Source organism: Pipra filicauda, unplaced genomic scaffold, assembly GCF_003945595.2.
Source record: "Pipra filicauda isolate LSUMZ 115617 unplaced genomic scaffold, ASM394559v2 scaffold159_size1710840_pilon, whole genome shotgun sequence".
NCBI classification, from domain to species: domain Eukaryota; kingdom Metazoa; phylum Chordata; class Aves; order Passeriformes; family Pipridae; genus Pipra; species Pipra filicauda.
Genome location: NW_024104095.1, coordinates 21882 through 38644, shown reverse-complemented (window position 1 = coordinate 38644; position 16763 = coordinate 21882). Strand labels below are relative to the sequence as shown.

General features: G+C 42.5%; 1 protein-coding gene across 2 annotated transcripts in view; it reads right to left on the bottom strand.

Annotated features, from left to right (window-relative positions):
* Nucleotides 1-16434, bottom strand: part of CDH13 (cadherin 13) — a 447401-nt gene extending 430967 nt beyond the window's left edge. Inside the window, exon 1 of one of the 2 annotated variants that reach the window (XM_027725145.2) lies at nucleotides 16255-16434. In XM_027725145.2, the coding sequence (XP_027580946.1) occupies nucleotides 16255-16299 (45 nt within the window). In that variant the 5' untranslated portion in view covers nucleotides 16300-16434. The remainder of the gene's footprint in view (nucleotides 1-16254) is intronic. The other variant, XM_027725146.2, reaches the window with a different exon arrangement.
* Between the last annotated feature and the right edge of the window lie 329 nt (nucleotides 16435-16763).

The following is a 16763-nucleotide window of genomic DNA, read 5'->3' as shown; positions in this document are numbered from 1 at the left end:
AGATTACTGAACAAGAACAAAATGACAACAGTCAAGCTTCCCCTTGGGTTGAAGTCATTCTGTTAACCACAATTCCCCAAGCACACTAAAAATACATCTTCATTGTCACAAGGAGTCTGCAATATATATTTAGGACAAGGACTAAATGCCGGCAGCTGGATGCACTGCAGAAGTAGAGGGATGCATTGTTCATTAAAATACAAAATAGTTACTGTAATTAAAGTTTTAGTTCAAATAAACAGAACCAGTGCATGACTCTTTCCAAGACCCCCCAACCAGGCTTGTTGCTCTGGGTTCTCAATACCAAGGTCAACAGGTACCGATGAAGAATTCAGGGCTCCTGAGCTGTGACTGCTTTTTAAAGACTTCTTATGGAGCTTTGCACAAGCTACTTTCTTGCTTTGTCCTTGAGTTCCCCCTAAGTGAGATTATAATCTAACTACTCACAGAAGTCAGGACAATAAAAGTTAGAGCTATAGTAGCATACAGAAAGTGAGGACCCTCCTTGTGTCCCATTAATCCCAGCCCCCAGCAATGCCACTCTGCCTTGAAAGGTACATCCAGGTGTTTGTAACTATAATAAACAGCTGTAAAAGGCAAGTGAGAAGAGTCACTTTGAACACAGGTCATCTGTCCCTGTATTTGCATTGCTCTCCATTGCTTGGCTTCATGCAATTCCCATGCAGCTCTGTACTTACAAGAGGTAGGAGCTCCAGCTTTAGTCAAATCACAAGAGACAAGTGTCTGGCATCTCTTGAAACTCAGCTCATCTGCTCAGAGCTGTGCTTGTAGTTATAGCCTCAAAAGGAGCAAAGTCTCACAGCTTAATTCCTCCTCTTCTAAATGCTAGTGTCTTTTGACTTCTTCTTGTAGTTTTTTATTTATCAGTTTCTGCTACTCTGGAGCCAAAATGTCAAAATCCCTCATTGCCTGGCCTCCAGCAGCCCATAAAAATCTCACAGCAAATCCTGCAGATGGAGACATACAGCTGGTAGCTTGCTGGATCCACCAGACAGCAAAAGGAAATAAATGGTCAGTGTAATAAAGGGTGTTAACCTAGTTCCATAGAGCATTTAGAGATTTTTTTATATATATATTTTAATATCATTTGGTTCATAAAACAATTTAAAACTTTTGAAGTTCTCTGCACATCAGAAGACTTCCCTGCCAGAAAACCCAGTTCTAGAGCAATTGGCCTGGGAGATAGAAACACCAGAAACCCTGGAGATCTGACTCCAGGACAGTCTGTCAGACAGTAACTGAACCCTCTCCAAAAAACCAGTTACTTCTTTATGTTAGCATACTTTCTTTTTTAATAGCACACTGGAGTTCTCACTCTCAGGTTCCAAAGGCCTTTGCAGACAGGGGGGTTGAAGCAGAGGCACGTTCATTGGATCTCAGGAACCTCCAGATGGGAGAAGCTCCTCTTTCTAGATCTTGTACACACACACAGGGCATAGTCCTGGATCCCCAGACTGATGCTGCAACTCTGAGACCTTGACACCAGTCAATTCACAGACAAATGCATTAAGACTCCTCATTTCCAATATACTTCTTTTCTGTATCACAAGTGCAATGCAGCATTGAACAAGTCAAGCACTACTCCTGGTGGCAAACAAAAGGTTAAAGCTTTGCAAAGTGCAGTTACTCACAAGACCACTCTGACATTTCACAAGTCAAGAGGAACTATTATTAGCCGTGTCTAATAATATTGCAAATTCCCACCCATGGAATCTGTGTGCAATTCTCCACTGAATTGGCAGCCTTTGGCAGTATCACTGCCACATGATTGCAACCAGGCAAAAAACTGCCATAGCACTGTGTAGCCAGCTTGAAAATACCTTCACTGCTCTAGGGAGATGAGTGATCCCTTTGGAATTGGTTTTTGGAACAGTAAACTAATGAATCACTAACAGCTTTAAAGTAGACAGAATGTATTGCAACACAGCATGTAGTGCTGCAGAGCCGAAGGAAATCTGTTTACAGTGCTTCAGCAGACACTCGAAATCAAGATGCTCACGAAGGATGAGGCTGTTAAGAGAGAAGCAAAGCTCCAAGTGCTCTGAGAGCAGTTATCCCTACCAGGACCAGCAGCCACTCCCTGGAGCCAAGGGTGGGCTCTGACACCCAGGCACGTTAGCCAAGCACAGGAAGGCAAGGCAGAGCTCAAGGGAGGGTGTCCACATGGAAATAGGGCAACAACAGGCCCCTCTTCTCCTGGGCCTGTTTTGATGCATGTTCTTCAGTCCTAAGTACAAAGATCAGAAACTACTTCTGCCATTCAGACAACAGTCACTGCCAACCTCTCCCCAGCCACAGCCCCCTGGAAGCCTTGTCAATATGATTTATATTTAGTAATGAGACAAGGTTGACACCTGACTTTGCATTCAAGCCAAAGGTCAGCTCTATGCATATGGCTGGTGGGAAAAGGCACTGCTTTATAATTCTGATTCTTAGCAAAGCAGCACAGTCTGAAGAGAGAAGTTAAATAAAAAAAAACCACCAGTATCAAAGCCCCACAGAGTTGGATGGGCAAGGGGAAGACCAAAGCTCAAAACCCTCCTCAACTTAAGGGCACTCAAAGTCACAGCTATTTTTTAAGCTCCCCACCCTACTTTTGACCAGCCAAATCTGGGCTGTTACACAAATAAGATGCCTTGGGCCAGAAGGGTTGTCCAAAAAATAAGCAAAAAGGAGCATAGCTTCGAAGGGAACAGTTAAAACCTTGACTGGAAAAGACAGCAAGTTTGATACACTAGTGCTGTTTATCCAGGGATTAATTACATATTTTACAGCAAAGACTTACTAAATAAGACAGAACACCAAGGAATCACTTCCTTGAAGGGTTCTCTCTACCCATTAAACTGCAGTCAAACTTTTTCTCCCTCTCTTTTTAGGTGCACTACTATACACACACCCCAGTCCAGGAGCCCTGGCTCAGCAAGAGGCCTTGCAAACAGCACTGAACAAAACCAGAGAGGTTTCTTTACAGGTGCTAAGGAAGCTGATCAGATACTTTATCCCTTCACAACAAATATATGGAGAAAGGGCAAATTAAAAGACAAATTGATTATTATTTAACCAGATTGCTCAATATTTGTTGTTAATGAAATTCATATAGCCACAGCAGGTGACTGTGCAGTGAACTAAGGAATAACAAAGTTCAATGAGAAGGGAAAAATGTTTCTTTCTGCTGCAGCAGGGTAGTACAAATAAATCACTTGCAGCTAAGAAATCAAAAACATCCAAATTTCAGATCCAAAAAATATCCAAATTCCAGTGCAGCTACTACAAAGTAGTTTTAGAAATACCAAAAATAGCTGTAGCAATACTAGACCAGAGCCCTACCCAGGTGCTGCATAGCCTCCCCTCCCTTCCCCAAAGGGGTTGAAGATGAAAGTTTAGCCTGATCACATCATTCAAAACCTATTTCCTACCCCATAACCTGGCATGAAATTCTGCCCACCCTGTACATCTCCAGCTTGAAGGCTGGGAGAGATGTACTGCATGTGCTTCCTCTGCTTGTAAAGCAAAGGAATGCACTCACAAATCAGCCACAGTTTTATGAGGAAAAGGAGGGAGGACCTTCAGTTCCCATCATATTTGGAGCCTTATTCAGAACTACACACACTCCCCAGGAGCAGTCATGCCATAGGGAGTGGCAGAGTCAAGGCCTGCCGTGCCCTGACTCAGCCTCGCTGTTATTTAAATCCTCAGCCCTTCCGGGGGGGTTCGAGCAACACTGAGCTCTGCAGCACAGACTGAACAGGGGGACACAGAGCACCCACAGAGTTATTCCCGTTTTAAAGTTCCTCACGGCACTATTATGAGGTGGCTGCATCCCAGCTAACTGAGAATTTTGGCAGAAACCTTCCACAGATCCCTGAGCCTTCTGTATTAGTGCTGTTGATTCAAAGTGACACTTGCAGTGAAAATTCACACTTGAAATACAGACTCCTGCCTATCAGGCAACTAAGCCAAGACCAGCCAATTATACAAGCATAGCTTATCAAACAGTAAAGACTTTGGGATGCAGCAGACATGAACTACAGGCCAATCCCTGAACTGGGGAAAATCAAAGTTGGCTTGTACCTCTACTCCAGTGTCAAGCCAACTCACACACTGTCCTGCAAACAGCAGGTATAACACAGTGGATCTCAGGATGAGAAGTCTGTGCTACCAGGGCTCCCAAGGCAGAAATGAGAATGCTGGTTTGCTCTTAGTCATTACACATATACAAAGAAAAGCTGCAAAGTAACTATTTTTCTATTTTTGTTTTCTATTCAATGTTTTGAAAGGTCAAATGTATTTGCTCTCTGCTGTGTTGCCTTTATCAGTGCTTGAACTCAAGCACTGCCAGATGAATCATGAGTCATACAAACACCCCAGAAATACAGTGTCAGAAGCAGATCCATTGTACATGAGTTGTGTGCTCAGTTGTCAGGGGAGGATTGTTTCCTTTTTAAGCGTGGAAGGCCCTGCAGAAAACTAACAGCCAGTTTGCAAATGTGCCTGAAACCAGGTTCTCTTCCCTTTGATCTCTGCTCTTCAGCTGGCCTCTGAGAGCTGTCAGAAAATAAGAGAAAGGACATAAGTCTGAAACTATATATTAGCAAAAGCAGTAGGAGAGGGGAAGTCACATAGTACCTGACAAAACTTTGGAGCATTTATCCCTCATAACAGTTGCCCCGTTTCAGCAAGACATTGCTCAACTTTTTCTGGTGTCTGGCTTACTTCATATTCATTGCTAGAAAGCCATAACAGTAGTACCTCCCACTCTGAGGTTCTCTGACCCTTTCCTGCTTTTCCATTTCCTCTGGGACACACTCAATAAGCCATTAAAAATCCTGCTTGTGTTACCTGAGGGACATGTGGCAAGTCACCTTCCTGACACACACAAAATACTCTCTGAGAGTTAAAGTGATGTGCAAACAGGTTCAAAAGAAACTGCAGTGTGCTCTCCTGCCGTGAAGGCTGGTTTGGCCTCACTCCTTACACCCAGTCCTCTCTTCTCTCCATTCCCATTCCAACTAGGCAATTAGAAAAAGGCATGTCCTAAATCTTATTTCATTTGTGTGATAACAAGTTTCCCAAAGCATCAGTAGAATGGATCTAATGATCACAACCACAAAAATGTCAAACAGTAGAGATAAATGTTGTCCATCAACACATAGAACAAGTGATAATAAAGTCCCAGCAAAAGACAAAGTGTAGGAGGGAGGAGAGTTCTGTGGTTGGACAGTTAATGAATGCTGGAAACAGACCTGGAGTTCTACAAAGGATTAAATTTCCTGCTTCTCAGAAACCAGATGTTGATACCAACAGATGTGTATGAAACAGTATCAGCATTTCCTGATGCCAACAACTTCAGATCCAGATATGAGCAAGAGCTCTGGGTATGGGTGTCAGCCTGAGCTATCAGGCAAGATTGTGTGTAAAAGAAGATGTGAAGTCAGGTAAAAATAGGCTGGATGCTGCTCCATCTGTTAACTGTATCACAAATATAAAAGGCTGCTTTCCAAATCCTGACAGCTGCAAAAAGTTACAGCACATTGAATACCATTTTGGGTTTCCTTTTCCTTCGGTTTTGCTTTCCCTTCCATTTTTGTGCTTCAAGGTTTGCTCTTCTTTCTTGTATTCCTCAGTCAGTCAAGGAAAGGGACAAGAAATTCAGCAGCTGTGTCAGCAGGTTTATTGTCAAATAACTGTCCCAGCACTTCTGGCTCCAAAGATCACCAACTTAACACCATTAATGGGGAAGATAAATTAAATTCTCTTTTCCACATACACAGCTAGAACTAGACTGCATATGGGACTGAGGGAGAAAGGAATAGGGTAATATGAATATACCAAGAGCACAAGATTTGGGCCAGTACACTAGCACTAACACTTGCATTTGCCTACAACCTCAGCTGAAAGTTATAGCTTAGCACTGTACTAACTGTAGGGAATCTGCACATTACTCAGTGAAAATCACAGTATCCATGTAACATGTTTAAGGAAAGCAGCTCCTTCGGTGTGTCTGGTTCTCCTCATCATCCTTTCATCTATCACCAAAATATCTATAAGTACCAAGAACAAGAACAGCAAAGGACTTTACAATAGTGCCTGTTGAAGCCAATCTAAGAGAAGTTAAACCACAGCAGTAAAAACTATTCACCCTTTCCCCAACACCAGGAGTTCTGGAAGAAAGTTGGAGGATAAAAACTAAAAGCACTCAGACTATCCAAATTATTTTAAGCAGATGGAAGAGAAAAGAGAAAAAGCAATTTGAACAAGGAAATTACAGGAATGCTGATGCTTCCAGGCAGCCTGGAGGTAAGGCAGGGAGAACCATTCACGCTGTGCATGATGGCTTTTTATTCCTACGTATCCCAGCTAGACTCCACAAACACACAGCATGCAGAAATCAGAAGTCAAGAACAAGTTGGAGAAACAATTTTTTTCAGGTTCAACATGAGCTATTGCAGACAACCAAGTCAGTTGGTTTTAACCCAAACTCCTTCAGCTACCCATAATCAATGTTTAGCTCCCATGCACGGCAGGAAACAAGTTCTGTGTTTTGTGTGCCTTTGATTCCTGAAGGAGTAAAAGCTTTGAAAATTGTTTTCTTGGGAAGCAGAAGAAAACTGAATCCTCATTTCAGAGGGACAAATCCACGCAGGAAGAGGTAGCTGTTCCATAAAGTCAGACACTGGTTTTCAATAGTCCATACAAGTCTACAGATTCTCATGTTTTGGGCATGTAACAAGTGGTCCATCCATGTGCCTTAGTCCTCCCAGGAATTCCAACATTAGGTGCACCTCACTCACAGTGACACTTTAGGTCAGCAACATCCCATTCCCAGAAGCTGGGCACAGTGGAACAGCCATGAACCTGCTCACCTCCTGCCAGGGGATCCCAAGTTTTAGCAGCCCTGCCTCCTCCAAACTGAGGGAAGGGAGGAAGGCTGTAACCTCTACCAGTGAACACATGGTGGGGGAAATATTCTGCCACTGAGATTATGCCTCACATTGCAGTGGAAATATCCAACAGCTCTCCCCTACCCAAGCACTGGAGGCATAGTTGGTTGTGTATTGCCTTGTCTTTTACCCCAGGTCATTTTGGTCTCAAATGCCATGAGTGTAACCAGCTCTGCCAGCCTCATCCTCCTCCTCTGCTCCAGCTGATCATTCTGCCAGCAGCCATCACACAAACACCAGTTATAAGCAAGTACACGCCCCTTCCTTCTGCCTCAAACAACTCCATGCAGTCATGATTAGCTAAATATTTTCTCTTAGTTTCCTCTCTATGCAAATAACTGGCTGTATAGAGATAAGCAGCTCTTTGGCAAATCATAACTAATTATATTTTTGAAAGTTGAGCTGCATTATTAAAATACAGAATACACCAGTTCCTGATTGGCCTGAAGACTGGATTTATTCTGGGCTCCCTCCAATCAGAATTAATCTTTCCAGAGTACAGTGAAGTGTCACCACTGAATCAACACCAGGAGCCAAAATGACAGCAGCAGACATCATTACTCAACTAAGATAACAGACCTCGAGTCATTGGAACAGGCAGATGTTGGAGGCTGTCTCCCATTTCAGAATAATGTTCCTCTCACAACTGAGCAGTTATTTCAGGGAAGCAAGGATAAATTCGTTACCGTGTGTAGGGTGCTCAGATACCACAGTGATAGAAGCAGTTGTAACGTTCCAGTGTGTACACAGCAGGAATGCACCTGGCATTGACATTCCCCATCCTTCACCTGGATAACACCGAGCAGGGCAGTGCAATCAATCCACACCCACTGGAGACCTGCTCCCGTGTTAGTGTGAGCAACAGTGCTTTGCTGCTGCAAACACAGAAAACTCAAGTTGAGATGTGCAACACCAGAAGTCATTTCCACAAGAGGCAGAACTATTTATTACCAGCATCCTTACCTTACTTCCTGGTAACAGCTTGTATCCAAACTTATCAGCTGCTCTTTTATCAGATTACAATAAGTAATATCCTCACTGCACAGAATGCCACACTCCTATATTTATAGCTAAACTGCATGGATCAACAACTAGGGAAAAGCATTGATGACATTTAAAACTAGAGATTGAATTCTCATTTTTAAATGAGATCTTTCAGTTAAAAGCATCAGAAGAAAGTGATTCCAAAACTAGAAGCAGATGTCACAGCCTTGAAAAGCAGTGAATGTGGGTGTAGGAAGGTGTGCTTCCCATTGCTGACAGGCTTTACTGACCATCCCTACAGCTTTCTCCCACGGAATGACTCCTGCAGTGATATTACCACATATCACACACAATTCAACAAGGGCAAGGTCCTGCATGTGGGTTGGGGCAATCCAAAGCACAAGTACAGGCTGGGAGGAGAATGGATTGAGAGAGAGCATTCAAGGACAGGTTGAATGGGGCTTGGAGCAATCTGGTCTAGTGGGAACTGTCCCTGTGCATGGCAGGAAGGTTGGAACTGGATGATCTTTAAGGTCCCCTCCAACCCAAACCATTTTATGATTCTGTATGATGATCAAATATGCACCTAACTACTTTAGTGTTCAGGTCAGAGCTGTGACTCAATCAGTAAATTGACAGGAATATCAATATTCATAAATCAAGATTTATAGAGTTCAGAGTCCAGTTAGTTCAATCGGATCATGAATTATGAACACAAACATTTTGGAAAACAATAAAACCCACTTTGCCTGATGCACAATAGTCTTCAGGTAGCAGGTTAATACAGATGCCCAGAAATCAAACCTGATATTTATGTGTTGCTCTATTGTAATTTCATTCTCATTTATCTTTACCCCCAAGTTTTTCATTTCACATTTCACCTGAATAAGGACGGTAGATAATGCCCAGGACTTCCTGGCACTTGGAAGGCCATTTCCTTGTGTTGGCAGAAGGTCAAGCTGAATGCCTTTTAATTTGGCCAGTTATCTCACCCTAGTGAACAGCTCCAACCTGCAGCTGAGATATCCATTCCTACTGCATAGCATAGTTGGAGTTGCTCAGCTTCCTCTGACAGAGCTCTGAAACAATGTGTTTAATGGGGAAGGATATGCCCATCCAATTCTAATGGCTAATTCCATCTCTTTACACTTGGAGAGCAAAGTACCAGATGCTCCGGATTTCCTCCTCTGTCAGCTCCAGAGCAGTGTTATGCTCAGCTCACAGTTGGATATAGCTGTTTGTTGTCTGATAAAACGTGGGTCCTCAGGGGAAATGCAGGGCTGTCTCTGGGGAAATGTATAAATACACCTTATTTGGTAGTAGAGGAACACAAAGCAAACAAGTTTGTCTATGGGAAAATCCTTATGAGGTCTTGGGAACACTCTTGCCAGGGTTTTCTCTGTTCCCAATCAGTTACCAAGAGTTGGCTCATAGTTAAAACATAATCAGACATTTCAAAAGACCATCTTACATCAAGAAAACTATAGTAGGGTAAGGAAGAGGCAACTTTACACGACATCCCCGTCTTCATCATTATATGTTGTGTATACAAGTATGGATCATACTCCTAATTTGTGCTGGGATAGCTCCCTGGTGGCTCCAGATGAACTTACAGCAGCTTAGAACTTCTGTCTTTACACAGTAACCCTATGGACAGTTGACAGCTTATATTTTACACTTATGGGTTCAAAAACCCCTGCCTCTGACTCCAGGACTCTAAAGCAAATGTGCACAGCAACCCTTCTAGAAATTCCAAGTCACACCAAGCAAGTGAAAAGAAATAGGTTAAGATTTTATAAAGTTGATGAGCCAATTATCAGCATGATAAGTACATTGTAAAATGTTTGGATTTTTTTGCTCCACAACAATTTGATCAAATCTCGGTGTGTCAACAGTTTTGAGGATTGATTTGAAGCAACCTGAGTTATTCATCCTCTTTCTGCCTCTGCCACAGGTGTTTTGCTGTCCCTATGGCAGACAGCCATTAAAGTATGGAATCAGCACTCCCTCAGCTGCGTTCCCAGCCAAGTTTGTCAGCCTTGCCTTGGAGCAGGTAAGGAACTCTCACACTTTTCACAGCTCAGGGGAGGAACAGGGGGTAACCAACAGGAACCTCCAGTGACAGCTGAGGTCACCTCAGCTTACAGGTACAGATATTTGCAAATGAGCACCTCTTATCCCAAATTCAAGCTGTACGTGTACACATATTTTTGTGTACAGCCACAACACAGTGCTGTGACATCTTAATGGCCCAGAACCTGTGGTTTGCAGCATTTGGAGCCCTGGTTTACACACAAGTTCCACAAGGTCCATCTGCCATGATTTCTCATAAGCCAAAAACATCTTCAAACTTTTAGAAAACCCCTTGCTGTCTGTACTGTTAACACAGCCTTCACACACACAAGAATTATTTGCTCTTCATTACATACAGGCTGCAAAGTCCTCAGGAATTAAATATTAGCTTTTAGAAATATATACACTGCCATTACTAATAAGGAATTAAGCATTAGTTGTTCCCAGCAAGTGAACAAAAGACTTTAGACTGAAATAGATAGCTATTATTAGTGTCTGTTGGGCTTTTTTTAATGATAGTTTGGGGAGTCGAACCTTTATCAAATGGAGTCTAAGGAACCTTAGGCAATAACAACTTATCCATTTCTGACAGCTGGGTGTCCGATTTGGAGATATTTCAAAAGCTTGAAGGGATGTCCAGCTTTCTAAAAACAAAGTTCATTGCAACACCAAATTAAACACCCATACAAGGACACTCATAGATATCAGAAGTTATTTAAACACCTTAATCAGCTTTTCCAAGTGGTTAGAGATACTGATAACAACTGTGTGCTGAAAAGATTAACCCTACTCTTAAGAGCTCATATTTATTTTAGTCTGTTCATAGAACTGTTTTAACCAGCTCCCTCAGTCCAAATCTCAAAACCCTTCTTTTTTCTCTAGCCAAGAAAATCATTGGTGCAAAACAGTAGAATACTGGATAAGATAGCAGTGGAATGAGTTCCCCTCAAACAAAGCAGTAAGACTTCCAAAGAATTAGATCCTTCCATTTGACAGAGAATACAGTCCACATCACACACACAAAAAAAACCAAAAAGCAGCGGGCAAATTTCCAAGACCTCTGAATAACAGAACAGTGGTTAATAAAGCAAGTCTTATTTTCCTCTCTTCTTTAGCATTTAATATCCTACTGATTTGTGTACACTGCCATTTTGCTTGCTGCAGGACACATGAAGTGACAGGAAACCCAGCCTCCCATCTGGGCTGGTCCCATCCATCTGCTGATTAGGGCAGGGCACAGTGCAACCATATGGCCACAATCAAGAACCCACTAATATCATCCAGAGTTAACTGGGAAGTGCTATAGCCCACTTAGTCTCCTAAGGATGATAAATCCCTCTCATTCTGTCTCTCCTCCCCAGTGGACATGGGAGATTTGTCTTGTTGCCTGCACAGATGAAGCTTTGGTTAGAACACCAGTGAATTTTGTGCTTGTAGCTATCGAAGATGGAATGAAGAAATTATTTCCACGAAACAATTAAACTCACTAACCTGACCTTTCTGCTTCAAGTCCCAAATGAAGCTCCCCCTCCTCCTAAAAGGAGGAACTCTGAAACCTGAGGCCAAAATCCTGACATGCAGCATATTGGTAACAACCCAGGAGCTGAAGGTCAGAGATGTGACTCCAGCAGCAATGCAGGAAGAGTGTAACACTGAGAGCTCTTATCTACCTTGTTCTTACATATTAATGGAATGGGAAGAGCCTACTTATCCAGCAGCAAACAGGAAGAAAAGGAAAGGCAGAACTTGATGTCTCCTTGAAGAGGCACCACTGTTGCCACCTATGTAGTTCTAATAGTTCCTGTTGCACTGCTCCACAGAGATAGCTTTTAGGAATACTAATTTCCTAGCTCTCAAGTCACTAAAAATCAAATCAATAACTCCCAGTGGATCACAGCACAAATATCACATGTGCTAGGACAACCTTTATCGATTTTTGATCATCAGAAACAGAAAGCAGGTCCCAACATAATGCCTGAGTTACATCTTAAGTTGAAAGGCTGAGTCTCAGGGGGTGCCCAGAGTGGGTTTTAACTGTAATGCCATAACTCCAGGAGCATTTTCATGACCAGTTTCCACTTGTCTACTGTAACAAACCTCCTTGCTTAGCAGTAAGGACTGTGGTCAGGTCCTACAAAAGGGTATTTTTACAAGGTAGAGCTGCTGTCAAAAGTCACACTAACTCACTAGGTGCCAACCTTCCCTCCAAGGTAATATTTGATAAATAGCACAGTCCAACTGCTGGAATGGCTCTGTGTTTTGGGAAACACCATCTTTTGATTGAGACATGCAAATGGAAGATCATTTTTGACAACATAACCAAAAGTGATGGCCTGAAACTGTGAGGACCAAGAGTCAGCCTGCTCACAAAATGCTTTTCAGTACAAATAATAATACATAGTAATTGGCAAGTGAGTTTTTCTAACATTTTTAAAGCAATTTTAGAACTGTTATTTAGCACAAGAGACATAGGACTTCTCTAGAACTCCCAAATAATAAGAACTCTTAAAAAAAAAAAAAAAAAAACACCAAAAAAACAAGACCTACAGTAACTTGATAGAACAGGGAAATACTCGGTCAAAATCTGAGCATAGTCTCCAACGTTATGCCAACAGACTCTGTGTGAACAAGATGTTTCTGTTTTTCCTGAAGCTGACAGATTTCTCTTGCTCTCAATACCTGGCGCTGCCTTTTAAGCTGTGCATGGAGCCCTCTTCTGGAGAAATCCGAAAAACTAAAAGCTTAGGAATGCAGCAGTGAGGGCTCTGCATTAGGGGAGAGAGTTTGAGGACTAATTTTCTCTGTTCATTTTAACGACAAGCTTGAAAAATCTATACAATTTTCCAATTGTCATGTTTCAATGGGTTGCAACTACCAAAAATGTGGAGTTTCTTCCTCTTGTAAGCTTTATTTACAAATTTCACTTTGATTCGTGTCTGCACAAAATGTGTAACACACAAAAGAAAGGCTGTGAAAAACTTGTCTTAAAACAAATATTCTGCACATAGGCTTTAGAAAATATCCTTTGGGAAAAATGTAAAACACACAGATTTTTAAATCTCTCACATCAGAGTGCGTATTTACTGCTTACTGTACCCTGCACAGGGAACTGCATAAGCTACCAGAGTACATTTCGTTTTTATTGTCAGCTTCAGATCAATAAAGCTGTATGTTATAGTTATGCTTTGGAGTTTTAAAGGTGAGTCTGAACTAAAGGATTACTTGAAACATCTTCCTCAGTTACTCCAGCTAATGCTCAGTTTTCCTTTTGGTGAAATAAGGACAAACAGTTGGTAGCAGTAGTGTAGACTAAGTCTTTGCAAGAGGAAAGAATAATTTATTGTCCATCTCTACCACAGTTTTTACAAACATAATTGATGGGCTGCTTTGTTGACATGAAAAAGTGATTTCTCATCCTTTTAACGCCTCAAAAGGCAAATTTTATACTTCAAAATGCAGTTGAATTAGATACAGACCAAGAAGACACAAAACCAAAGCTACTAATTTTAGACATGATCTACTGATAAAAAATAAGCCTTTTATAGCTCATATTCTTACCAACATAAGAATTTCCTCAAACTTTTTTCTATGTTGGAAATTTTGCTATCATTAAGTTATTCCTATCTCCTTCTTCCACAGAGAGTATTGCATTACTAGATTGCTGCTGCTCAGAAAGAGTGTTATCAAAATTGAGCTTTTCTGGTTTCCACTGGCGCTGTATTATATGAGACAGTCTTGCTACTCCTAAGAGAGAAAAAGAGAAAACCTACAGAAAAAGAACCCCCAATGTGTTACAACCACTACACAGCCAGATGGCTGCATTTGTTTAATATGTTGTTTCTCACATTCTTCTGTTTACTTTTCCTGTCACATGAAAGTTGTGCATGTGGCTTGTCAACAAGAGGAGCCAAGCAGCCTCTCAGTAATTCTCATTTCTCTCCCTCACATGCCATCAACTTCAACTGATGCTTTAACCTGCCAATACTCAACCTATACCTAAAGGCAGAATTACATATACTTCCATATTATAGCCTGATTCATTCCCCAATTCATTAACTCTTAGACATGATCTATAAAGTAAACTTGGAGATGCATTAAGTCACAAGGTAGAGACATTGCCAGATAGAGCTGTATATGCTAATAAAGAAGGTGGAGTGCAGTTTAAGCACGTAAAGCAGTGCTAAAGCACCACAAGCTCAGCCCTGCATTACATTAGAACTCAGCCCAGCAAGGGAAGAAACTCTGAAGCATGGCTGAAAGTTATCAATAAACTGCACAGCTGTTCTCAGAACCAGGTGTCTGCACCTTGTCAAATTTTAAGTAGACATTAGTGTTAAAAAAATGCAGCTGTGTTTAACAGGCCTTAAAAATCTGTCCTGTTCTGTCACATACATATTGCTTTCCCTACAAGGGGCCGCTAAAGAAAATCTAAACTCTAGCTGATTAATTCAGTGGTGTGCTAGAGAAGCTGCACAAAAAAAAAATAAAAAAAAATACTAAAACCAGAGAAAGCCAAGGAAACCAGATGGGAGGTCTCCAGGCCAAGATGAGAGAGCTCCAGTTCAGTATATCCACAGGTTACCTTTGCACTGTGTGTGCCCTCTCCCCCAGCCCCTCTGCTCCCTGAGCGTTGCTTCTCACTGGCAGCTTTGCCAGCCCAGCTGCCTGCCCAGGCTGGATCTCTGCCCACTTGTGACAACTTCTCCTTCCCAGGAGCCCTCTGGGTCTCCCCAGCCCTCCCAGGAGCAGCAGCTCAGCCAGTCCCAGCAGAGCTGGCGAGGTGCCCATGGGCCAGCCCTGGGACAGAGCCACAGAGCCCCAACGCAGGCGGTCAGAGTGGCCCTGCAAGGAACCCCTTGTGTATGTCACAAGCACACGCTGCTCTGCACCATATCCATGGCCCAAAGCAGCTGCTTTCATTTGTTCCACTCCCTGGAGCAGGGCTGTTATCCCGAACCCAACCCAAATGCCTTTGTGCTTGCTCACAGCAAATCCCCAGTCACCAAGTCTCCCACTGTCCCATAACTTCAGCCACCCACGTTCATGTGTTTACTCCTTATCAGGTTAAACCAGGACCTAAATAGCCCAGCCTTGATCCACAGCATGCACACATTCAGTTCACCCCACTGCCTCCTACTTACACACTGTGTGGCTCCTCTCAGCAATAAAGCTCTCCCAGTGATGAGCCCTCACCATTTTTCGCCTTATCATCCTATTTTGGAAAAGCAGACCAAATGCCTGCTGGAGATTGCAGCTACACAGGCACGAGGGCTCAGGCTCAGCGTCCCAAGCACTAGTTTGACACTCCAAAACCCCCCAACCCCCTAAGGGTTAACACAAAACCGCTCGATCTCAAGTCAAAAAGGAATTAACTTTTATCCCTACTCAGGATATCAGCACCACTGTCACTAAACGCAAGAGTTTACAGAGCTCCCGAGACAAAAGAAGGAAGGATGCACTTAAGCTGGACAACAAAGGATTTCCAAACCTCCTCTGAGCTTCCAAAAGAGTGAGCCCTGTAACGGCGGCAAGAGGAAAAGAGCAGCCAGGAGGTGTTGGGAAGTCAAAGCCCAGCGAGTCCCCATGCTTTGACAGGCAGCAGCAGCGGGGCTTCAGCAGCTCCGTGTTTTTAAGGCTGGGTGTTTTTTCCTCTGCTTTCTGGCAGAGGGGGATCTGTTACATTTAATAAGAGAGAGGCTACATAGCAAGTCACTAACAGAGTATTACACATCTATCAGGAGAGTACGGGGAAGGGAACGTCTTGCAAGGTCTGATTTTATTTTTCCTCCATATTCCCCCCTCCTCTTCTTTTAAAAAAAAAAAAAAAAAACCAAACCAAGCAATAAATAACGTGAGCTGCCCGTAACAGCCTTCTACCCGGCAAAAGCCACAGAGGGAAGAGGCAAATCAAAGTTGCAGCATTTGATATGACAGAAAATATTGCTGCTGCAGCTGCAACCGAGACACTTGAAAGATTCCCCCCACCACCTTTCCTGAAGGGAAACAGAAAAATGCTATATATCACACGGCAAATTGGTTATAATTGTAAATCAAGGAACTACGAGATTCTACATTCCTAGCAACTGGCTTAGAGCAGAGATCCTGCATCTTTAAACAGTAATTCAAGCAATGTATAATTACTCAGAAATCAGACCTGAATTACAAATACTTTCAAATCCAAATGCACAAAAGCAGAAAGATGAAAGAAAGCAAGGAAAAAACACACATTTCTTACCTGGGACAGCAGAAAAGACAGAGTAAGTTGAGTTTTGTGCTGCATTTTGCCAGACTAGAAGGTACCAGAGGCTTTTTCATTCATGCACTCGGCTGCACTGAGCATATTTTCACTGTGAAACAGCCTTTGAGAAGAGACTCTGCCTTGAGAGCCAGCCAACTTCCCAAATAGATCAGCAGCATCATCACTAAAGCATTGGATAGAGTCTGATGACCAGAACCAATGGCTTTACAAGGATGATTTCTTCACAAAGCATCCCCATTTTGCATCACACATATTGGGCAAGCACCTCTCACAAACACAGCACCTTTAGAAAGCATTTTGCTTTGGTGTATTTGTGTGTTTAGTTTCAGTCTAACACATCATGCCTTACAGATCTTGATGGTATTTTCCCTGTCAGAAAATGGAATTGCACAGAGAGTAATAAGAGCAACTCTGAGCACCACTGCAAAGAGATTCTCTTTATTAAAATGTTAATAAGGTATGCTTTGTTTTCAATAAATCAAAAA